At 33.2% G+C, this 27,030-nt stretch overlaps 1 protein-coding gene across 9 annotated transcripts in view; it reads left to right on the plus strand.

Annotated features, from left to right (window-relative positions):
• LOC143344901 (uncharacterized) overlaps nt 1-27,030 on the plus strand; it is a 242,653-nt gene that overhangs the window by 185,212 nt on the left and 30,411 nt on the right. Inside the window, exon 14 of one of the 9 annotated variants that reach the window (XM_076771499.1) lies at nt 10,201-11,078. The exons of the other annotated variants lie outside the window; for them this stretch is intronic. Within the exon in view, the coding sequence (XP_076627614.1) occupies nt 10,201-10,692 (492 nt within the window). The 3' untranslated portion in view covers nt 10,693-11,078. Of the gene's footprint in view, nt 1-10,200; nt 11,079-27,030 lie in introns of those variants that run through there. 9 annotated transcript variants of the gene reach the window in all.

Raw genomic sequence — 27,030 nt, forward strand, 5'->3', positions numbered from 1 at the left:
GTATGATTCATCAATCTTTTCTCCATTGTTATCTGTATCTTCATCCCCTGAAGACGAATTGTTCTATAATTCTGATTCTTTTTCCATTTCTTTTTAAATCATTAGTTACTATTTCTTCTTCATTATCTGAACTAAATGGTCTTGTTCTGTTCTTCCCCATGGGTGAAATAATTTCTAAAATTCAATATTAAATTTTAAGTTTTCTATTAATTAAACGTACTGGTTATTCAACTAACGCAATTGTCCAAAAACTGAGGTTAACTTGTTAAATACCAATTAATTAAAATTACCTTCATCAAATTTTTGCAGGTACAATATTTTTGGTTTTAGTACAATATCTTTTTCCTGAATTCCGTTTAATCTTTTGCACTTTTTGGTTGTATGATTCATCATTTCTTTTTCCATTGTTATTTGTATCTTCATCCCCTGAAGACGAATATTGTTCTATAATTCTGTTTCTTTTTCCATTTCTTTTTAAATCATTAGTTACTATTTCTTCTTCACTATCTGAACTAAATGGTCTTGTCCTGTTCTTCCCCATGGGTGAAATAATTTCTAAAATTCAATATTAAATTTTAAGTTTTCTATTAATTAAACGTACTGGTTATTCAACTAACGCAATTGTCCAAAAACTGAGGTTAACTTGTTAAATACCAATTAATTAAAATTACCTTCATCAAATTTTTGCAGGTACAATATTTTTGGTTTTAGTACAATATCTTTTTCCTGAATTCCGTTTAATCTTTTGCACTTTTTGGATGTATGATTCATCATTTCTTTTTCCATTGTTATTCGTATCTTCATCCCCTGAAGACGAATATTGTTCTATAATTCTGTTTCTTTTTCCATTTCTTTTTAAATCATTAGTTACTATTTCTTCTTCACTATCTGAACTAAATGGTCTTGTTCTGTTCTTCCCCATGGGTGAAATAATTTCTAAAATTCAATATTAAATTTTAAGTTTTATATTAACTAAACGTACTGGTTATTCAACTAACGCAATTGTCCAAAAACTGAGGTTAACTTGTTAAATACCAATTAATTAAAATTACCTTCATCAAATTTTTGCAGGTACAATATTTTCGGTTTTAGTACAATATCTTTTTCCTGAATTCCGTTTAATCTTTCACACTTTCTGGATGTATGATTCATCAATCTTTTTTCCATTGTTATCCGTATCTTCATCCCCTGAAGACGAATATTGTTCTATAATTCTGTTTCTTTTTCCATTTCTTTTTAAATCATTAGTTACTATTTCTTCTTCACTATCTGAACTAAATGATCTTGTTCTGTTCTTCCCCATGGGTGAAATAATTTCTAAAATTCAATATTAAATTTTAAGTTTTATATTAACTAAACGTACTGGTTATTCAACTAACGCAATTGTCCAAAAACTGAGGTTAACTTGTTAAATACCAATTAATTAAAATTACCTTCATCACTGCCTTCAGACATTATCAATAGTATATATACTGAATGAAAACAGTGTTTAATAATAATTTGAATAGAAAATTAATGAGGAGTTACAGTGACGGTATAATGACTTAGTCGAAAATGGGAGGGTGTTATCGAAGGACAAGGGTGATTTTGTATTTCTCGAAACTCAATGGTATGCTCTAAATATTGCTTTAAATTCTTGTAGAAAAGTTAAGCATGAACTTATGAGATGACCTAATAGTTCCGATAATCGAGGTTCTACTGTACTCGACTTTATATTTGTTTACTTTGAATGATGTACTTGCACGACTGTGCTGTTCGTCATAAAATACAAAAGAACGAAATACATGATAAGTTGAAATAATAAAAGCACCGTAAATAAAGCATTTATGGTGTTTGCTCGTGGTATCAGTGGTGCGTGGTAATATGACTATAGTCTGAGCAAAAGATTTTGGCCGTTCAAGACCACCGAATGAACGTCTATCGTTACGATACCCCGCTGCTTCATTTCGTCTCTTCGTTGCCTCGCAGAAACTCAGCAGAAAGATGAAAATCCAGGATCGAATCAATTGTGTATACAGGGTGTTCGGCCACCCCTTGGAAAAATTTTAATAGAGGATTCTAGAGGTCAAAATAAGACAAAAATCAAGAATATCAATTTCTTTACTGAGGCTTCGTTAAAGAGTTATTAACAATTAAATTAAAAAATTTCAAATCGTTCTGGAAAAATTATTTTCAGTTGTGGGGGTCAATTACAATCATTCTTGGTGAATACACATACCTCTGAAATCCTACCCACTTTCGAGAAAAAAATTCAAAAAGGTGTGAAATTTTCCGACGGAAAAAAAAAATTCGAAACCGTTTTGAAAAAATTATTTTCAGTTGCTGAGGTTAATTACAATCATTTTTGGTCATTACACATACCCTCGAAATTCTACATACTTTCGAGAAAAAAATTCCTTACCGACAATCTAATTACGTGCCTAAATTTTTCAACGAAAAAAAAAAATTTCAAATCGTTCTGAAAAAAATATTGTTAGTTGTAGGGGTCAATTACAATAATTTTTGGAGAATATACGTACCTCCGAAATCCTACCCACTTTCGAGAAAAAAATTAGGGAAAGTGTGAAATTTTCCGACGGAAAAAAAAAAATTCGAAACCGTTTTGGAAAAATTATTTTCGGTTGCTGAGGTTAATTACAATCATTTTTGGTCATTACACATACCCTCGAATTCTACACACTTTCGAGAAAAAAATTCCTTACCGAAAATCTAATTAGACGCCTAAATTTTTCGACGCAAAAAAAAAAATTTCAAATCGTTCTGAAAAAAATATTGTTAGCTGTAGGGGTCAATTACAATAATTTTTGGTGAATATACGAAATTCTACCCACTTTCGAGGAAAAAATTAGGGAAGGTCTGAAATTTTACGACGGAAAAAAAAAAATTCGAAACCGTTTTGGAAAAATTATTTTCTGTTACTGGGGTTAATTACGATCATTTTTGGTTATTACACATACCCTCGAAATTATACGCACTTTCGAGAATGTGTGTGGAAATGGTCCAATTTTCAAACAACCATAACTCCTACAATTGTGAATATATTTCAATGAAACTTTTTTCTGAAGTGGAGCTCATGGGTACCTACAAAAAAGTATTAGACAACTTTTCTATAGGGCGTCAAACAAAATTACTAAAAATGAAAAAGAAATTTTTAAGAAAAATCGACAGGGGGTAGGTGCCCAAATTTTTCAACGAAAAAAAAAAATTTCAAATCGTTCTGAAAAAAATATTGTTTGCTGTAGAGGTCAATTACAATCATTTTTGGTGAATATACGTACCCCCGAAATCCTACTCACTTTCGAGAAAAAAAAACTGGTAGGTATTGAAATTTTTCGGCGAAAAAAAATCTTTTCAAATCGTTTTAAAAAAATTATTTTCAGTTGCTGAGGTTAATTACAATCATTTTTGGTTATTACACATACCCTCGAATTCCTACGCACTTTTGGGAAAAAAATTCCGTACCGAAAATCTAATTAGGTGCCTGATTTTTTCGACGAAAAAAAAAATTTCAAATCGTTCTGAAAAAAATATTGTTAGCTGTGGAGGTCAATTACAATCATTTTTGGTGAATATACGTACCCCCGAAATCCTACCCACTTTCGAGAAAAAAATTAGGGAAGGTGAGAAATTTTCCGACGGAAAAAAAAAATTCGAAACCGTTTTGGAAAAATTATTTTCAGTTGCTGAGGTTAATTACAATCATTTTTGGTTATTACACATACCCTCGTATTCCTACGCACTTTTGGGAAAAAAATTCCGTACCGAAAATCTAATTAGGTGCCTAAATTTTTCGACGAAAAAAAAAATTTCAAATCGTTCTGAAAAAAATATTGTTAGCTGTAGGGGTCAATTACAATCATTTTTGGTGAATATACGTATCCCCGAAATCCTACCCACTTTCGAGGAAAAAATTAGGGAAGCTGAGAAATTTTCCGACGGAAAAAAAAATTCAAAACCGTTTTGGAAAAATTATTTTCAGTTGCTGAGGTTAATTACAATCATTTTTGGTTATTACACATACCCTCGAAATTATACGCACTTTCAAGAATATGTGTGGAAATGGTCTAATTTTCAAACAACCATAATTCCTACAATTGTGAATGTATTTCAATGAAACTTTTTTCTGAAGTGGAGCTCATGGGTACCTACAAAAAAGTATTAGACAACTTTTCTATAGGGCGTCAAACAAAATTACTAAAAATGAAAAAGGAATTTTTAAGAAACATCGACAGGGGATAGGTGCCCAAATTTTTCGACGAAAAAAAAAAATTTCAAATCATTCTAAAAAAAATATTTTTGACTGCAGGGGTCAATTACAATCATTTTTGGTGAATAGACATACCCCCGAAATCCTACCCACTTTCCAGAAAAAAATTCGAGAATGTGTAAAATTTTTCGACGGAAAGAAAAAATTTCAAATCGTTTTGGAAAAATTATTTTCGGTTGCGGGAGTCAATTACAAACACTTTTAGTGATTAGACATCCCCCCGAAATCTTGCGCATTTCCGAGAAAAAAATTCAGTATAGGCGGAACTTTAAACGTTAATAACTTTTTAACGAAGCCTCCATCAATAAATTAGTATTCTTGATTTTCGTCTTATTTTGGCCTCTAGAATCCCCCATTAAAATTTTTCCCTGGGGTGGCCGAACACCCTTTATACATGTATACAAATTAATTTTCATTACTTTAAAGCAACACAAAATTATTATACGAATAGAGGAACGTCATAAAATCAATCCAAAGTTGTATCACGAAATGTGTAACCAGAGGAAAACGGAAAATATTTGTGTATAACTTGAGAACTGAAAGATTCAGTTTTCTTACAGTTTGGAAAGTAAGGTGGCAATGCAAAATAATATGTAAACTAAAAAATATATACATTTTAATGATATTTGATGTATTAGTTTGTTATGAATAACTGCTAGAAGTAATTTTGGAATAGAATTAATAAGTTCGTTAATGATACATATTACAGTGTAATTGTGACCATTCTAATATTGCTTTCTTAACCCCTTAACGTTCATATTTTTCCAAGAATGATCAGTTTTCTGTATTGGACTTGTTTCTAAGCTATATAAAAATGCGGATTTTGTTAATTACAATGTTGTATCTACCTTCTAATTTGAAGGAAAACAAGCATTGTTATCCTTTAAACCGTTAAATTAAACAAATATTTTTTTTCAAAGCAGTCAAACTCGAGCATGAGCGTTAAAAGGTTAAGGGTGTTACCCTTAAGGCGTTAGGGGTGGGCTTCAAAATTAATCATGACCAGTTTCTTTCCAAAGTCGAATTTTCTTTATCGTTGCATTTCATTCTATTCGTCGAAAGGATAAAAAATCTCGAAAGTAATTTTTATCGACTAAAACTCCATGGTGACCATCCTCAGGCGCCTGGCGGGGGACCGGGAACTCTAGTGAGCCATCGCAGAGTCCCCCGCCGTGCCTTTTCAGGCCCCTCCCCATTCTCACTCACCCGCAGAGATGCCAGAAAAGCACCGAAGGTGCTTTCTCACACTATGCCAGATCACGCGTACGTGAGCTCGTGGAGTTTCGGAAAGTCGACAAAGGCAAACTGACGCATGTCCTCTTTCTCGATTCTCCGAAGTTGCCCGAAGTAATTTCGGACTGCCTCGTGGGAGTCGAGAGAGAAAGGCTCACATTTGCCTTCTCGCTCTTAACAACTGAAATCCGATCTCCCGTCTACGGCACACGATTTGGAATCTCGACTGCCCAGGCATTTTTACTTTCCTATGCAGGCAAATTTTGTAAAAATTTTTTTACGGAAATACACGTTTTAAGACCCTGTGATCACATTTTAATTATTGAAAAAAAAGAAATTTTTTTTATTATCCTATATACGATTTTTCAAAAGCAACATACTTTAAGATTGAAAATTAATAAATTAAAATGAGAGTCTACTCTCTGCCAATATTGTGCACGCTGTAGCATTTTTCAATAAGAAGTGTTCTTATTTTTGTAATATGAACAAAACAGAAGAATTAATTGTTGCAGAAATGAATTAATAATGATTTTCCTCGATATGTTTTGAGATAACCGTATCAATTTGTTACGACGAACTAAATATTATATGCCATTTTAATATAAAGTATGGGTGGGATTTAAAATTTTAAAAGGATATAGTCGAATATTGTTACAGATACAAAACATAGCGTTTAATTTTGGAACAGTAACATGAGTTAGCAAGTAATGTCATAAAGCTGTTTTACAGTATAAGGTAAAAGGTACGACTATTCGAAAATCGCTCACATTTTATCAATGTAAATGAGGCGGCCTTTCCACTAGAGTTAAATACAAAATTTTGTAATTTCTATGAAAACAAAACTCTCATTAAATGTACGTAGTGCTTGAAATTTTTATGTTCTGATTATTTTTACGAAAAGTACCATTTAGATTCATATACTTCGTACATTGAAAATAACATATATTAAATTTAATAGGTTAAATTCAATTTTTAGAAAAAAAAAATATTCGAAAGTCAGACGAAAATATGTCACATTCAGGGTACGATTAAAATATGATTGAAAAAGTAATAAAAGATTTGCTTTAGCGGGATTTGAACCCTCAACGCAAAAGAAGCTCGTTGAATTTGTAGGCAAACACCTTGTTAATCACACCACGCTAGTTAGTGGAAAATATAGTTCTATTTCTCAAGATAAGTACCTGTAATAACTGTAATAATATCTCAAAGTAAAACCTAATTCAAAACCGTATACATGCTTACTTAAATCGCATTGAAAACAAATACCACAAATGTTTCAAAATAATGTGCAAAATGGTCTCACTCGCAAAGGGTCGATTGAGAAATAAATGTTTGGTAATTGAAAACTCGGTTCTAACAAGTAAAGGTTGGAATGGAAAAGGTTCTTTTCTAGAGAAGATAACAGTAACAAGTTTCTTAACAGCAATGAAAAAATTAATTGTTTTTATTATCCACCAAATGTTTGGTAATTGAAAACTCGGTTCTAACAAGTAAAGGTTGGAATGGAAAAGGTTCTTTTCTAGAGAAGATAGAGAAAAAGTTTATTTGATTTTTTTGCATAAAATTTAATTCTTCCTAAGATTTATATAATCATTATTATCCATGGCCTGATTATAGTCAAAATCTAACTGGACTTTGAAATGAGAACGTAAAACTTAAATGTAAAGTTTCATTTAAATTCATTCAGCTATTTACACTCAATCGTATTAATAATATACTTATGTATGCTCATACATAGGAATAACAAAAAAAAGCTTTGTGCTATGTATAATCATGTGCATTGCATACTTTGCTTCTCTTACTGGATATGAAATGTGATTCTCGATGCTGATTTCATAAAATTTTAATTTCCCAACATACATCATTGTCGAATAAATAAAATTTGATAGTATACCGAGTGATTCGCTAGATTTTACTACCTCAATTTATGTTATTATCATTATGTTCAGCAGAAAGTATTTCAGATAGCGTTAAATGGTTTCAAGGAAGACACATTATGATGTTAATAGTTATTCTTTTAGATGAGTACGTAGGAAACTTATAAAGATCATTAGTGTTTTTTTTAAACGAGATTATATATTTCTTACTGCATCAGTCGATGCAACTTAGTATTCCCTATAAAAAAGTATTAATGAAATATTTCCAAATTATTGCATAAGACTTTGGTGGTTACATTAATTTTTCAACTAGATCACCTGATTTAATATCCCTTGTTTTTTTTATGGGGTTACTTGAAAAATAGGACATACGTTGAGGCTCCAATGAAGAATCATATAATCACCAAATGTGATAACATATTCTTAACTTGTGAAAAAATAATCACCATCTGCGAGCTAGTGGGCAGCACTGTACTGTGTTCAGTGTGGATTGATATACTCCCAACAATTTTATCTCTTTTATGGTTACCTGCTGTTGTTGTGGATGCAAATATAGTAATACTGATTATGTACATAGTAAAATAATATTTTTGTCATCGTTAACGAATTTGTAAGGTATTTTGTTCCAATAAATAAATTCAACATAAATAAAATACATAATGTGAAAAAATCATTACTTTCACAATTTAGAAACTATAGCCATATAAATGGTCACTACATTGAGCCTTTTATATAAATAACACCATTGCAACTGTATAAAGAGAGTCATGGTTTCATAGGACTATTAAAATTAAAATATCTTCTACACTAATGGTTTTTCGACATTAATAGATTAGTATTTTTCTACAGAGAATATCAAGGTGCATCGATAGGTGCAATAAAAAATATATGATCTCGTTCAAAAAAAACCCTAATGATCATCATAAGCTCTCTACATATCCACCTAAAAAAATAACTATTAACATTATGATACGACTTACTTGAAATTATTTAACCCCATCTCAAATATTGACCACTAAGGGCAATAATAATGACGTAAATTCAGGTGCTAAAATCTGGTGAATTACCCTATATACAGGGTGTACAGCCACTTCTGGGACAAATTTTAATGAAAGATTCTAGAGGCGAAAATAGGACGAAAATCAAGAATACCAATTTGTTGATGGAGGCTTCGTTAAAAAGTTATTAACGTTTAAAATTCCACCCCCAATGAATTTTTTCCTCGAAAATGTGCGAAATTTCGGGGGTATGACTATTTACCAAAAATTATTGTAATTGACCCCCGCAACCGAAAATAATTTTTCCAGAACGATTTGAAATTTTTTTTTTCGTCGAAAAATTTAGGCACCTAATTACATTTTCGGTAAGGAATTTTTTTCTCGAAAATGCGCAAGATTTGGGGGATATGTCTATTCACCAAAAATGATTGTAATTGACCCCCGCAACCGAAAATAATTTTTCCAGAACGGTTTGAAAAATTTTTTCTTCGCCGAAAAATTTTAACACCGTCTCGAATTTTTTTCTCAAAAGTGGATAGGATTTCGGAGGTATGTGTAATGACCAAAAATGATAGTAATTAACCCCTACAAACGAAAATAATTTTTCCAGAACGATTTGTAATTTTTGAATTTAATTGTTAGTAACTTTTTAACGAAGCCTCCATCAACAAATTGGTATTCTTTCGTCTTATTTTGGCCTCTAAAATCCCCCATTAAAATTTTTCCCAGGGGTGGTCGAACACCCTGTATAGGAATAATAAAAAAAAATTCTTTTTTTTCAATAATTAAAATATGTACAGGGGGCCTTAAAACGTGTATTTCCCAAAATGTTTTTTTCATTATGGGTACTTTGCTTATGTGCGCCTACATAGGTCGAAAAGTAAAAATGCCTGGGCAGTCGAGATTCCAAATCGTATGTCGTTGACGGGAGGTCGGATTTCAGTTATTTAAGAAGGTATTGCTGTCTAGACTGTTAATTTTACGGTCCTTTTTGTGATTTTTTTTCTAATGACAGGTAGGCTGTTTTGTACTGAGACTTTGTAGATATATTTATTCATCTTCTAACAATGTACAATATTTTTTTTATGGAATAATATTAAAAATCGTGGGAATTATAACTTCTTATTTAATGGCTCTTCTGGAAAAGGTGCTCTAATGGCTTCCAGGATTCCAGATAATTTGAAACAGAGGGGGTTAAAGTATCTTCATAAGGAAGGTTGTAGGTGTAGTAGGAACTAGGGAGAAGTCAAAATCCTGATAAATAAAGAAATGGCGACGCTTCAAGTTTCGAATTTCTATTTGTTAATCGTTCGTTTGTCTTTAGCGTATCGAAAAAAATAGTAAAACTCAATATTTTTTTAAATCTCTATTTCCAGCTATAAAGGCGTGTCTGCTGAATATTCTCCCCAAATTTGAAGTCAATCGGTTTGCTAAATCTTGAAATATCATGTAAGCCAGTTTAAATGCGTTTTTTTAAACAAGAAGCTATAACTCTCGCAATTTTTAATATTTTTTGATGAACAAAATACTGTACATACCTATAAGACGAATAAATATATCTGCAAAATGTCAGTACAAAACAACCTACCTGTCGTTAAAAAAAAAAATCACAAAAAAAGGTCGAATAAATGACAGCCTAGACAGCAATACTCCCTTAAATATCGACGCGACTGTAAGTCCCTGATTAGAGTCTAGGGCGTAAAAATGGGTGGGTAGGTCGGGTGTCTGACGCTGAACGTCCCGTCGGTTGATAAAACGACCTCGAGCGGCCAAAATCTTTTGCCTCGACTATAGAAAGCGCATTTGTTTGTTTACGTTACGGAAGGAGGGGCCAGTAGCTACGTGTACGCAAGCTGCGCTGTTAAACTATGGGGGGCAGGATGAGTTTGGTCGGTGCAGCATTGCCTCGCAAGGAAGCCTAGAGGAAGATGAATGCGACTCGAGCGAAGAACTTATAGGGAGCGCGTCTGGTGGGGGCCAGTCCGAGTCGCAGACTGTGGGCCTTCAACCAAAACTGGCCCCGATCAGTGGCTCAATGGAGCCTACCACCGTTTTCAGACTCCATTTTCTCGGCTCGATTGAAGTTGAAGAGGAAGGGAGACGTAAGCGCCTTAACAACCACATAGTGCGGGAGGCTGTGACTAAAATCAAGGTCCGCCCTCCAACCCTTAGATGTATCATTATATTATACTGTAGTCATTCTTATTTTCAATTCTCCTATCTAACGAGATCAATTTTTATTTTAACCCTCCTCTTTCTCTCTACATTAACCACCATCGCCAGTGTCGTGCAAATTTTATTTACGAACAACGAATAAACGTTTTAGTTTAATTCGTAAGTAAGCCGATCGTCCGTTTATGTTCCGTTCCGTCGATCCATTTGTAAATTAGAATCCATAAACGGGGACTTTTGAATTCTGCAACCAGGCGAGCGAAGCTGGAGACAAAAATTAGTCGACGAACCTAAAATTCTTATTCATTATTGGCGAATAAAATTTGTCCGATCCTGCTTGCTATTTTCTTTCACTGACAACGAGCCATTCAATCTCATCCGCTTCTCTGTAGCCCGAATTTTACTCGGGTTTCAAGCGAATCTTCTACTAAAGGTTCTTTCCCTTTAACACGTTCACTGCCGAACTTTTCCGAAAAATGCAAAAATATTGCGCAGAAACTGCATGTTTTTCAAATTTTTACAGTCATTTACAACAATTTGAAATTAAGAACCTCAATAGTTGCATATACTGATATATTTCAGAGATTTTCCTTTATTTTTGAAGACCATTTGGCGCTTCCTAACCTTTAATTTTCACCCAATACCTCGTTTATTGCCTAAAATCGTGCTTTTTTACAAAAATTCTTGTTTCCCAAAAACTAAGACTGATAGATCAATTTTGGTTCCGAATTTGTGTTTGAGACGAGGAACTTTGTTAGGGTTGTCTAGTGGGTATTACAGAATAGAAAAAAAATTTTTATTCGTTTGATAGAGGTATTGGTTTGGACCAGAGTTGGGCAAATTTTATTCACGAATAATGAATAAAAATGTTAGATTCATTCGTAAACTTGTTTCCGCAACGAATTCACTAGTCTAAGTGGTAGTTTTAAACATGGATTTATCAATGAATTTACAAGTAAAATATAAACAGAAGTTAGTTTACGAATGAAATTAACATTTGTATTCGTTATTCGTAAATAAAAGCCCAATTCTGGTCTGTACCAATATACATGTTCGGCCACCCCTGGGAAACATTTTAATGGGAGATTCTAGAGGCCAAAATAAGACGAAAATCAAGAATATCAATTTCTTGACTGAGGCTTCGTTAAAAAGTTAACAATTAAATTCAAAAATTTCGAATCGTTCCGGAAAAATTATTTTTGTTTGCAGGAGTCAATTATAAGCATTTTTGATGAATACACATATCCCTGAAATCCTACCCACTTTCGAGAAAAAAATTTGAGAAAGTGTAAAATTTTTCGACGAAATTAAAATATTTCAAATCGTTCTGAAAAAAATATTGATAGCTGTGGAGGTAAATTATAATCATTTTTGATCATTACACATACCCCCGAAATCCTACGCACTTTTGAGAAAAAAATTCCTTACTGAAAATCTAATTATAATAGGTGCCTCATTTTTTTGACGAAAAAAAAAATTTGAAATTGTTCTGGAAAAAATATTTTCGGTTGCGGGGGTCAATTACAATCATTTTTGATGAATACACATATCCCTGAAATCCTACCCACTTTCGAGAAAAAAATTTGAGAAAGTGTAAAATTTTTCGACGAAATTAAAATATTTCAAATCCTTCTGAAAAAAAATATTGATAGCTGTGGGGGTAAATAATAATCATTTTTGGTCATTACACATACCCCCGAAATCCTACGCACTTTCGAGAAAAAAATTCGAGAAGGTGTGAAATTTTTCGACGAAATTAAAATATTTCAAATCCTTCTGAAAAAAATATTGATAACTGTGGAGGTAAATTATAATCATTTTTGGTCATTACACATACCCCCGAAATCCTACGCACTTTCGAGAAAAAAATTCCTTACTGAAAATCTAATTATAATAGGTGCCTCATTTTTTGACGACAAAAAAAAATTTCAAATCATTTTGGAAAAATTATTTTTGTTTGCAGGGGTTAATTACAATCATTTTTGGTGAATGCACATACCTCCGAAATCCTGCCCACTTCCGAAAAAAAAATTTGAGAAGGTGTGAAATTTTTCGACGAAATTAAAATATTTCAAATCCTTCTGAAAAAAATATTGATAACTGTGGGGGTAAATTATAATCATTTTTGGTTATTACACATACCCCCAAAATCCTACGCACTTTCGAGAAAAAAATTCCTTACCGAAAATCTAATTATAACAGGTGCCTCATTTTTCTGGCGAAAATAAAAAATTTTAAATCGTTTTGGAAAAATTATTTTTGTTTGTAGGGGTCAATTACAATCATTTTTGGTAAACATACCTCCGAAATCCTACCCACTTCCGAAAAAAAAATTCGAGAAGATGTGAAATTTTTCGACGAAATTAAAATATTTCAAATCCTTCTGAAAAAAAAATATTGATAGCTGTGGGGGTAAATTATAATCATTTTTGGTTATTACACATACCCCCAAAATACTACACACATTTGAGAAAAAAATTCCTTACCGAAAATCTAATTAGATGACTGACAAAAAAAAAAATTTCAAATCGTTCTGGAAAAATTATTTTCGGTTGCGGAGGTCAATTAGAATCATTTTTGGTCATTACACATACCCTCGAAATCCTACCCACTTTCTAGAAAAAAATTCGAGGTGTGAAATTTTTCGACGGAAAAAAAAATTTCAAATCGTTCTGAAAAAAATATTGTTAACTGTGGGAGTAAATTATAATCATTTTTGGTCATTACACATACCCCCAAAATCCTACGCACATTTGAGAAAAAAATTCCTTACTGAAAATCTAATTATAACAGATGCCTCATTTTTTTGACGAAAAAAAAAAATTTCAAATCGTTTTAGAAAAATTATTTTTGTTTGCAGGGGTTAATTACAATCATTTTTGATGAATACACATACCTCTGAAATCCTACCCACTTTCGAGAAAAAAATTTGAGAAGGTGTAAAATTTTTCGACGAAATTAAAATATTTCAAATCCTTCTGAAAAAAATATTGTTAGCTGTGGGAGTAAATTATAATCATTTTTGGTCATTACACATACCCCCAAAATCCTACGCACTTTCGAGAAAAAAATTCCTTACCGAAAATCTAATTAGATGACTGACAAAAAAAAAAAATTTCAAATCGTTCTGGAAAAATTATTTTCGGTTGCAGAGGTTAATTACAATCATTTTTGGTGAATACACATATCCTCGAAATCCTACCCACTTTCGAGAAAAAAATTTGAGAAGGTGTGAAATTTTTCGACGAAATTAAAATATTTCAAATCCTTCTGAAAAAAATATTGTTAGCTGTGGGAGTAAATTATAATCATTTTTGGTCATTACACATACCCCCAAAGTCCTACGCACTTTCGAGAAAAAAATTCCTTACCGAAAATCTAATTAGGTGACTGACAAAAAAAAAAAAATTTCAAATCGTTCTGGAAAAATTATTTTCGGTTGCGGGGGTCAATTAGAATCATTTTTGGTCATTACACATACCCTCGAAATCCTACCCACTTTCTAGAAAAAAATTCGAGAAGGTGTGAAATTTTTCGACGGAAAAAAAAATTTCAAATCGTTCTGAAAAAAATATTGTTAGCTGTGGGGGTAAATTATAATCATTTTTTGTCATTACACATACCCCCAAAATCCTACGCACTTTCGAGAAAAAAATTCCTTACCAAAATCTAATTAGGTGACTGACAAAAAAAAAAATTTTAAATCGTTCTAAAAAAATTATTTTCGGTTACAGGGGTCAATTACAGTAATTTTTGGTGAATAGTCATACCCCCCGAAATCTTGCACATTTTCGAGGAAAAAATTCAGTACGGGCGGAAATTTAAACGTTAATAACTTTTTAACGAAGCCTTTATCAACAAATTGGTATTCTTTATTTTCGTCTTATTTTGGCCTCTAGAACCCCCTATTAAAATTTTTCTCAGGGGTGGCCGAACACCCTGTATAGGATAAGCCATAATTTATAGTAGAAATTGTATCAAGTAGATTCTATAGCTCAAAATAAGCTAAAAATTCAAGAATATTGAAATTGCTTTTGAGGTTTCATTTTCGAGAAAATTGAATTTAAATATTCATTAAAATCAAAGTTAGAACGGCTACTAACATAGTGGATGTACGCTCAAGATGTAAATCATCAAAATTTACAAAACGGTAAGAGGCAATTTTAAAATGTTACATACCAATGGATTTGGAATAAAATGCTCGTCATTTTTTGTCATTACGAAAATTTCAATAAAATGAAAAATTAAGTTAATAAATTTTTGTTTGTTATAAACAAATTGTATTTTGTTAAATTTTTTAATGCCATGTTATTGTACATAAGAAACCATTAACCTCGCCCATTAACAATTTTTTCGTATGTCTTTCCGTTTTCGAGATAGCCGTTTCGAGGCAAAACTTCAAGGGGTGGTTTCACCCCTTAAACTCGAGTTACCGCAGATAAAAAAAAATACGTGTCGATTATTTTTTGCTGCTTTATAAGTGTACGAAGTTTCATCAAAATCGAAGCCGGACCGTTCGGTCACGAGTCACGTGCGAAAAAGAGAGGTCCAGCGCGACGAGTTAGACGATGACAGAGATAGTCAAATGAAGAGAAATACCAGTTTACATAAATTACGATATCTCGAAAACGGAAAATCGGATCGACAAAATCCAAATGCCATTTTAAAAAGGAAAGTTTACCGCTGCTAACGGTAGTTTAATTTGTAATAAAACACTAGTAGTTTCGGAACTGTACACGTCTAAAGTTTTACTATTTTTACTACGCGTTGCTATAGGCTTTTGTACGGCGGACCATAAGAGATAGTGAAAATTGGAAAATTACCCTTTTATATAAATTACGATATCTCCAAAACGGGAAATCGGATCGTCAAAAACCAAAAGCCATTTTAAAGGGGAAGGTTTGCCGCTTCCAACGGTGGCTCAATAATGGAGAAAACTTCTGTCCAATTTTTTACAACAATATATAAATCATTCAACCAGTCAAATGACCGATCGTGGTAGGACAAGAAAGACTACATATTTTTCTCAGAAAACAAACAATAAGAATAGGAGTGAATATTGTAAAATTCATTGTACGTATACTGTGGAAGAACACAATACGCGAATGATATAATAAAAACGTGGTTGAGCGCACTCGACACAAGCGACACGAGAAAGCATCAACCCACTCGCTAGGTGGCGTTGGAAGTGCGTTAACGGGTGTAGCGCCCTGGTGTGTGTCCCCAGAACTAATATACAGGGTGGGGCAGTAACTATTAGCACCTCAGATATCTTGGAAACTATAAGTTTCACAGAAATGTTTGCTAAAGTAAATTGCACAGTACGAAGGGCGCTATTGGGTGGCGATAATAGTTTTTTTGCAGCTGGAGGTACTTCGGACATTTCAAGGTCACATCCATTTTTTTTAATGGATCGGTATGTTTTTGCTTCCGTATCACGATAGAGGATCTTAAAACGAGTTCAACTACCTGTTACACAAGGTCATTGAAGGTCATAGAAAGTAGAGAAAGGCGATAATACTTATGGTTTTGGTAGTAAATGAAACATGTTTATAGTAGGTGTTCGAAATGATGACCATCACTGTCAATGCACCGTTGGATTCTTTTTACGATTGATTGACTTGCAAGTCTTACAGCGTCAGAACTTATTGATGCACAGGCTGCAATAATTCGCTGTTGCATATCGTCAGATGTAGTTGCTACTTCTTTGTACACTTTCTCTATCAGTGTTCCCCACAGAAAGAAATCCAAAGGTGTTATGTCTGGTGAACGAGCTGGCCACGATATTGAATTCGAAATTTTTCATCGAGTTCCCTTCGCGCAATCGATGAATAATGTGCTGGGCATCCATCATGTTGATACCACATGGTTTGTCGTGTAAATAAAGGTAACTCTCCTAACAAAAGACCCAATGTATCCTTAATAAAATTAGCATAGACGTTGCCATTGAAATTTCCATTGATAAAATAAGGTCCAATAATTTGATCACTTATGATACCGCACCATACATTCACAGACCATTGTTTTTGATGTTCAACCTGTCGCAGCCAATGTGGATTTTCCGCTGCCCATAAATGCACTTTATGCAAATTAACATTCCCGTGATTTGTGAATGTTGCTTGATCAGTAAATAAGACGGTATTAAAAAAAAGCTCATTGTTTTGAATCTGACGTATAGCCCATCGACAAAACTCAACGCGATTCGTGAAGTCGTTCCCATGCAATTCTTGGTGAAGACTAACGTGATGTGAGGGTGCAAAATGCGAAGTACGCTCCTCCTATTAATGCCAGATTTGCGTTCAATTTGTCGCGAACTAATATGAGAATTTCTAGAGCACACCGATTTCCATTTCTTCGTTAATTACTCGTTTCTGGCGTTCACTTTTACGAACACTTAAACTACCGGTTTGCCTAAGTTTATCATACACATTTTTAAATGTTTGACGCGAAGGCTGAGACCGATGTGGATATCGTTCAGCATACAAGTTTGTAGCCCTTACAGAATTTTGTTGGCATTCGCCATAAATTAGAAGCATATCAAGCTGCTCTTCAAACGGATACATCGTGCCGGATTGACCGATTTTTCGATACTAATCTTATGATGTTTATCTTACTCTGCAAACTATTAAAGTGTCCTTCAAGCAGTATTTATTCTCAGTGAAATAAACGGTAAGCATTACGCATTCCTCTACTGTTGACAATACGTATGTTTCATTTACTACCAAAACCGTAAGTATTGTCGCCTTTCTCTACTTTCTATGACCTTCAATGACCTTGTGTAATAGGTCGTTGAACTCGTTTTAAGATCCTCTATCGTTATACGGAAGCAAAAACATACCGATCCATTAAAAAAAATGGATGTGACCTTGAAATGTCCGAAGTACCTCCAGCTGCAAAAAAACTATTATCGCCACCCAATAGCGCTCTTCGTACTGTGCAATTTACTTTAGCAAATATTTCTGTGAAACTTATAGTTTCCAAGATATCTGAGGTGCTAATAGTTACTGCCCCACCCTGTATACTATAAGAAAAGTCGTGAAATTAAATGGCGCTAAAAGAACATTGTGCGTTAGAAATTCTAAACGAAATTTTAAAAACGGTCATTTGACCGGTCGTGGTAGGTTTAGTGTTAAATTCAGTTTTCTCAAAAACTAAGCCTCTTATGCAATTATCATCTCATTTCGAGCCATACATCCTATCTGATCCAATTTCTACCATGAATTATGACTCACTCTATAGAAAGACTTACAAATAAATAGACTTGGGATTAATTAAATTTAAACAATCGTTTAATAATATATGTGGAGCTTTAAGGGGCGACTATGGTTACCATCAGTATCGAAAGGGTTAATATCTCGCCCCAGGAATTAAGATTTTTAGCTTCTGAGTGAAAAGTCATGTCGTCAAATTGCTGGCGACGCGGTGGTTAACGCGTTAAAGGAACTCTCTTTACCCGATGCATTGAACAATGGCGGCCTGCAGGTACTTACATCGAATCAACAAAGTTATTCGCACCTTCACAGCTATCGATTTTAAACGATTTATATTTTCGTAAAGGTAACGTGACGGACTGAATATTGATAAAAACTAGAGATTCCTATTTCATAGGTATTTAAAATACTCGTCTGCACGCGTATCCAATGTATCCGTGTACTTCTTCGCGCCTAAACGATCAGATATACAGGGTGTTCGGCCACCCCTGGGAAAAATTTTAATGAGGGATTCCAGAGGCGAAAATAATACGAAAATCAAGAATACCAATTTGTTGATGAGGGCTTCGTTAAAAAGTTAATAACATTTAAAATTCCGCCCATACTGAATTTTTTTTCTCGAAAATGCGCAAGATTTCGGGGGTATGTCTATTCACCAAAAATTATTGTAATTGACCCCCGTAACCGAAAATAATTTTTCCAAAACGATGTGAAATTTATTAATATTGTCGAAAAATTTGTCTACCTTCCGGAATTTTTTTCTCGAAAGTGTGAATGATTTCGAAGGAATATGTATTCACTAAAAATGATTGTAATTGACACCCGCAACCGAAAATAATTTTTCCAGATCGATTTGAAATTTTTATTTTTTTGTCGAACAATTTAGGCACCTAATTAGATTTTCGGTAAGGAATTTTTTTCTCGAAAGTGCGTAGGATTTCGAGGGTATGTGTAATGACCAAAAATGATTGTAATTGACCCCCGCAACCGAAAATAATTTTTTTAGAACGATTTCGTTAAAAAGTTATTAACAATTAAATTCAAAAATTTCAAATCGTTCTGGAAAAATTATTTTCGGGTGCAGGGGTCAATTACAATAATTTTTGGTGAATAGACATACCCCAGAAATCCTACCCACTTTCTAAAAAAAAATTCGAGAAGGTGTGAAATTTTTCGACGGAAAACAAAATTTCATCTCGTTTTGGAAAAATTATTTTCGGTTGCAGGGGTCAATTACAATCATTTTTGGTCCTTACACATACCCTCGAAATCCTACGCACTTTCGAGAAAAAAATTCTTTACCGAAAATCTAATTTGGTGCCTAAATTTTTCGACGAAAAAAAAATTTCAAATAGTATTGGAAAAATTATTTTTAGTTGAGGGGGTCAATTACAATCATTTTTGGTGAATAGACATACCCCCGAAATCCTACTCATTTTCGAGAAAAAAATTCGAGATGTGAAATTTTTCGTCTGAAAAAAAAAATTTGAAATCGTTTTGGAAAAATTATTTCCGAATCTAGGAGTCAATTACAATAATCTTTGGTGAATAGACATAATCCCGAAATTCTACCCACTTTCTAGAAAAAAATTCGAGAAGGTGTGAAATTTTTCGACGGAAAAAAAATTTCATCTCGTTTTGGAAAAATTATTTTCGGTTGCAGGGGACAATTACAATTATTTTTGGTCCTTACACATACCCTCGAAATCCTACGCACTTTCGAGAAAAAAATTCTTTACCGAAAATCTAATTTGGTGCCTAAATTTTTCGACGAAAAAAAAATTTCAAATAGTTTTGGAAAAATTATTTTTAGTTGAGGGGGTCAATTACAATCATTTTTGGTGGATAGACATACCCCCGAAATCGTACTCATTTTCGAGAAAAAAATTCGAGATGTGAAATTTTTCGTCTGAAAAAAAAAAATTTGAAATCGATTTGGAAAAATTATTTTCAGTTGCAGGGGTCAATTACAATCATTTTTGGTCCTTACACATACCCTCGAAATCCTACGCACTTTCGAGAAAAAAATTCCTTACCGAAAATCTAATTTCAGACCGGAAATGCTTCCCTGAAATTTCATGCGAATCTTTAAAACATCATAACTCCTGAACGGATTAGACGATTTTTACAGTCATTTACAACGATCTGAAATTAAGAATCATTATAGCTGCATATACTGATATATATCAGAGATTTTCCTCTATTTTTGAAGACCATTTGGCACTTCCTAACCTTTAATTTTCACCCAATACCTCGTTTATTGCCTAAAATCGTGCTTTTTTATAAAAATTTTTGTTTCTCAAAAACTAAGACTGATAGAACAATTTTGCTTCCGAATTTGTGTTTGAGACGAGGAACTTTGTTAGGGTTGTCTAGTGGGTATTACAGAATAGAAAAAAAATTTTTATTCGTTTGGACCAGAGTTGGGCAAATTTTATTCACGAATAATGAATAAAAATGCTAGATCGAAATCGCTCTAAAAAAATTATTTTCGGTTGCGGTGGTCAATTACAATCATTTTTGGTCATTACACATACCCTCGAAATCCTACGCACTTTCGAGAAAAAATTCCTTACCGAAAATCTAATTAGGTGTCTAAATTCAACGAAAAAAAAAATTTCAAATCGTTCTGGAAAAATTATTTTCGGTTGCGGGGGTCAATTACAATCATTTTTGGTAAATAGACATACCCTCGAAATCTTGCGCATTTTCGAGAAAAAAAATTCAGTATGGGCGGAACTTAAAATGTTATTAACTTTTTAATGAAGCCTCCATCAACAAATTGGTATTCTTGATTTTCGTCTTATTTTAGCCTCTAGAATCCCGTATTAAAATTTTTCCCAGAGGTAGCCGAACACCCTGTATGTATATTACATTTAAAAGTACAAAAGTTAGTTTATATTTGATTTAATTTCATATGGTATCTTATCTATGTAATTTTTAACAAATTTTAATCTGAACTTGAAAATTACATAAAAAATTTATAAAAATAAAATAATTTTAAGTAATTCAATTTTAAACTTACAGTTCAAAATGCACAAATTTTGTTTTATGTAAATTCATGTCTTGTAGATGTCATAATGTATTTTATACATTTTTAGTAGGAGTGTGCAAGTACCCGAAAATACGGGTCGAGTCGAGTCGGGGGAAACCCGAACCTTTGCCCTAGATACGATATTAAATTTTGAAAGAAATTATTCTGACCATACAACATTTTTCTAATAAACTTTAACGCGTTGTAACTCTTAAACAACGAGTATCAAGTTTAGGGCATAAGTATCTTTATATTGTTTTTTGTAGATATTAAAAGACTGCATCAAACAATGCAATCAAAATTGCAGAATTCCATTTAAAGAAAGAATATAGTTGTTGATTTTGGATGCATCGATAAGCAAACATGTATAAAATTACATTCAGTTTCTACACCATTTGATGCCGTTTAAATTTGCCTTATGGCATTCCTTTGTATTTAACCTTTTTGGAGATAGTTTTTCACAGTTGCGTGGAACACTGTACTTAACTTTTGTACATACTTCGTTTCGACTATGTACTCACGATATTTGTAACATACATGGACAATAAAAGTCCAAAAGATACATAGAAATAACCAGTCGCTGTGATATCATAGTTTTCATTACAGAGAAACAACATATTATGTCAAATTATTTATAACATGCTTCACATATTGAGTAGCAGTGTTGCATAGCTAGATAAATTTGTATATTTGATACATTTTACTCTTCTTTTATTATCTGTTCTGTCGTACAGATAACATTTTCTCCTTTTATTAAATGTTCAAACATCCACTTGCGATGACTGGTTTCCGTTATATTTTCTAATGGATTTACAATTTCTTCACTACGTTTTGTTCGTAGGTAGTATATGTATACTGCTTTATCAACGCATCCTTTAAGTTTTCAACGAACAAACGTATTTTTCTTGCAGACGTTAGTTTTCATGTAGGAAATACTTTCCTGAAAAGTATGAATGCTTTCAATATTGATGTGTTAAATATATTTGAAGGGACTACAATTAATCATTGACTAATTTTTCTTTTCGCTGTATAACTCGATACCATTTTATCGGATGTATGGATCGCTCTCTTTGTTACTTGCACAAAGTTGCATATAGAAACTTGTGTATGTAGCAAAGAGGAGGACACTTTCTACAATACTTGTAATAGTGTACCACAGGGTTTCCCAAACTTTTTTTCTTGTGGGACCCTTAAAAAATTTTTTATGGATCGTGGAACCCTTGCTATAGCAAAACTTCTAAGCAGAGATATTAGCGTTGACATCGGTGTTGACATCTGAGTTATTTTTGTGTACATAGCGTTTCCAATACAAAGTCTGTGGTCTTGAACGAAAATACAGATACTAACATGAACTTCAGTGTCTAGAATACTACCATAGATATTGAATAAAACAAATATCATGTCATTTTATTTATTCGTATAAAACGTTGTAACTATATTAAATGTTGTAATAAATTGTAAAGAAATGTTTTTAATTAAAAAACACAAGTTCAGTGCGAAGGATGTAATTGTTTTTAATAATAATAGTTCGTTAATATTTTAATGCATTTCTATGAAAATATTGCAGCTAATCTTATTCTAATGATATATCACAACTTGTCTCGCGGAACCCCAAAATTATTTCAAGGATCCCACTTTGGGAAACACTGGTGTACTGTATTATAGTATTGCAATAGAAAGTAATAAAAAATTAATTATCAGTAAATACTATGAATGCAGGGTGGGGTCAGTCAAGTTATTAATGACACAAATGTTCTTCAGTAAATATATTTAATCAATTAGATATTTGATTTACACGCTCTCTATTCTCACACAACGCTCTCATCGTCACACACCGTTTCTCGCTCAGTGGTGTCAGAAGTGCAGCGAAGGTGCTCTCTTACACTATGCCAGATCACGCGTACGTGAGCTCGTGGAGTTTCGGAAAGTAGACAAAGACAAACTGACGCATGCCCTCTTTGTCGATTCTCCGAAGCTGCCCGAAGTAATTTCGGACCGCCTCGTGGAAGGAGAGAGAGAAGACTCACACTTGCCTTCTCGCTCTTGAACATCTGAAATTCTATCTCTCGCCAACGACATACATTTTAGAATCTCGACTGCCTAGACATTTTTATTTTCCGACCTATGTAGGCGCACATAAGCAAAGTACCCATAATGGAAAAAAAATTTTGTAAAATTTATTTTACGGAAATACACGTTTTAAGACCCCCTGATCATATTTTAATTATTGAAAAAGAAGAAATTTTTTTTATTATTCCCATGTATGAGCGTACATATGTATATTAATAATACGATTTTTCAAAATCAAAATTCTTTAAGATTGAACATTAATAAATTAAAAGGAGAGTCCACTCTTTGCCAGTATCGTGCACGCTGTGGCATTTTTCAATAAGAAGAGTTCTTATTTTTATAACATAAACAAAAAAGTAGAATTAATAGTTGCGGAAATTAATTAATAATGATTTTCCTCGATATATTTTGAGTTAACCGTATCAATTTGTTATGACGAACTAAATATTATATGTTTGATTTGGCTTAATTTTGCATAAAAAAATGATTGTATCGATCCATAAAAATTAATAGCGTGCACGATACCGCTCAATGGAAGCCACGGGAAGGTGGTGGTCTCTCCATCAGAAGGGAAATGTAAAAAACTGTTATTTAATTATGCAATGTGCAATATTGAAATGTTTAAACTAATGTAATGAAAAGAGAGCTCGTAGATACATTAATTTTTGATTAATGTACATACGAGCTATAGTCACGAGATCCCCACCATCAAACCGTTTAAAAACAAAGGAATAGTGATCCCGTTTGCCAGTATGATACAAAGTATGGGTTGGATTTTAAATTTGAAAAGGACATAGTCGAATATTTTTAAAGGTACAAAACATAGCGTTTCATTTTAGAACAGTAACATGAGTTAGCAGGTACTATCATAAAACTGTTTTAGCCAGTTATATCCCTTTTTACCTGAAGTATAAGGTAAAAAGTACGAGGTACAAGTAAATCGAAATCCGAAAATCATTCACATTATATCAATGTAAATGAAGCGGCCTTTCCATCAGAGTTAAATACAAAATTTTGTAATTTCTGTGAAAACAGAATTTTCATTAGATGTACGTGGTGTTTAAAATTTGTATGTTTTGACTGTTTTTACGAAAAATACCATCCAGATTCATATACTTCATATATTGAAAATAACACATGTTAAATGTAATTGGTTAAATTTAACTTTAAAAAAAAATATTCGAAGATCAGACAAAAATTAATGTCACATTTAGTGTAAGATTAAAATATAATTAAAAAAAAAAAGATTTCTTTTAGCGGGGTTCGAACCTGCAGAGCAAAAGAAGCTCGAACTTGCAATCAAACACCTCGTCATTCACGCTACGCTAGTTGTTGGTGAATTTGGTTCTATTTTTAAAAACAAGTAGCTGTAATAACTTTAATAATATCTTGCAGTAAAACTTAACCCAAAACCGGGTGCCATTCCAACTTTCCCTTGTTAGAACCGAGTTTTCGATTTGTTTTAGCGAAAATCCCAGCCGGTTAAGCTGCTTACTGCTATTTTTAATTACCAAGCATTTATTTCTCAATTAACCCTTTGCGAGTAAAACCATTTTGCACATTATTCTAAAACATTTGTGGTATTCGTTTTCAATGCGATTTAAGTAAGCATCTAATGTATAAGATTTCATTTAAGTTTTTCTTTTCTAGAGAAGATAAGAAAAAAGTTTATTTAATTTTTTTTACATAAAATTGAATTCTTCCCAAGATTTATATGAAATATTTAAAAGATCTTTTATAAATTACGCCTATGTATCGGAACAACTATGAAACAAGAAATATAATCATTATTATCCATGGGCTGATTATAGTCAAAGACTAATCGGACTTTGAAATGAGAACATAAAACTTAAATGTAAAGTTCCATTTAAATTCATTCAGCCATTTATACTCAATCGTATTAATAATATACATATGTACACTCATACATAGGAATAATAAAAAAAAATTTCTTTTTTTTTCAATAATTAAAATATGATCAGGGGGTCTTAAAACGTGTATTTCCGTAAAATAAATTTTACAAAATTTTTTTTCCATTATAGGTACTTTGCTTATGTGCGTCTACATAGGTCGGAAAGTAAAAATGCCTGGGCAGTCGAGAATCACGGCTCGAGATTCCAAATCGTGTGCCGTAGACGGGAGGTCGGACTTCAGTTGTTAAGAGCGAGAAGGCAAATGTGAGCCTTTCTCTCTCGACTCCCACGAGGCAGTCCGAAATTACTTCGGGCAACTTCGGAGAATCGAGAAAGAGGACATGCGTCATTTTGCCTTTGTCGACTTTCCGAAACTCCACGAGCCCACGTACGCGTGATCTGGCATAGTGTGAGAAAGCACCTTCGGTGCTTTTCTGGCATCTCTGTGCTCGTACGCCAAATCCCGGTTCCGCTCGCGCGTTACCAACTTATAGGATTTTAAGTCCCCTACTTTTATTTCAACATCCAATAAATACTAAACCCCTTCTCGTTCAATAACTCAGTCTCGTTTTTCGACTAAGCCATTAAACTTCTTTGATTTTCCATTCAAGTATTATTCAATACTGTTTTCAGTACGTTAAAATAAACGGTAATCAAATGGGGTAATGTATGTGAATTAAAACGAGCGTGATAAAACTTCCTAATTCACGATATTGTTTTTCAACATTTTTTTATCATACGTGGTCTGACGTTATCACGTGTTGTATTATCTTCTTTTAAATAACAGATTTATTTATAATAATATACAAAAAAAACACTTTAACTAAAAACTTAACACCTATTTAACTCGTTTGTTCCTCTCGTGACTCTTTTATCTCCTCGACACCCCCTGGTATTCCTCTCTCACTCCTTGCTACCAACCTCACCCATCATCACTGCCAACCTCCACAACCAAATCACCACCTATGTCATTCACAGGAGATTATCTCTTAATATCACGAAGAAAAATTAATTTATTTCTGTTGCACATTAAATCCAAAAACTGTGCCGTGATTCCAGCAGATAGGCAATAATTATATAGGCAGAAACAGACTATGCATCAGAACTTTCACTTTATTGATAATAAAAAATATTAGGAGAAGTTAAACAATGTAAACATATATAAACTCTGCTACGCAACTGAACACGGGTTTACTGATGGAACACTTTTACAAGAAAAAGAAGGAGGGCGTTGGTACATCACTTTATATATATATTGTCATAATCTACTTTATCGACACTGACACTGACTAATTGGTGTCTTCCTTAAGTGATAGAAGATGTCGCATATTCCAACAGTTTCGTAGCAGTATACCCGAGGTATCGGCACAGTAATGGCCACGTGTTTCACTTTTGTACTTATGCTTCTTTATTCTTTGCACATCCGTGCTCTATGGAGTACAGTACAGAACAGGCAGATTCAAAGGCAAGACCCTTGAACCTAACGCTAACTTAACCTAGACTTACAACTACCTATTGCATTTATGTACATTACCAACCTTTAGAAAATCTACATCTAGTTCTTAACCTAGTGACTTATTATATTAGGGAGTACCGCTACAATACTCCCCTCCTAGCGGTTTGGATATCACGTTTAAATTTCAAACCGCGAATCTCACAGTCTTACGTGCATACGTTTTTGGTATCACTCTAGGTTGGTCACCCGTTGCTTCCATAAATGCTGGTTTCAGTCTTTCAATAGTAACATTAATTGGTTTTCCCTTATAATTAATACAAAATACATCGTCTGATAATCTATCTAATATTTCGAATGGTCCTTCATACGGTGGGTCTAATGGTTTTTTCTGGCCATCAACTCTAAGAAAAACATGTGTACACTCGTATATTGACTTATGTAGAAAAACTTTCTTTTTACCGTGATGTGCTGTCGGTACGGGTTTAATTCTTCGAATATACTGCCTAAATTTGTTAATAAAATTTTCTGGTTCTGCTAAATCTTCTAAATGGCTTTGTGTGAAAAATTCACACGGCAATCGGATGGCTGTACCATACAGCATCTCCGCTGATGTAGCCTTGATGTCCTCCTTGAAGCTTGTACGCAGCCCCAGCAGCACGGTGGGTAGTATCTCAGTCCATTCTGGATTGTCATGGCAAGTTATGGCTGCCTTCAACGACCGATGCCACCTCTCAATCATTCCGTTAGCGGCTGGATGGTAGGCTGTAGTCCGGATCTTATTGCACCCTAAAAGCTTGGT

The sequence above is a fragment of the Colletes latitarsis genome, chromosome 8 (assembly GCF_051014445.1).
Source record: "Colletes latitarsis isolate SP2378_abdomen chromosome 8, iyColLati1, whole genome shotgun sequence".
NCBI lineage: Eukaryota > Metazoa > Arthropoda > Insecta > Hymenoptera > Colletidae > Colletes > Colletes latitarsis.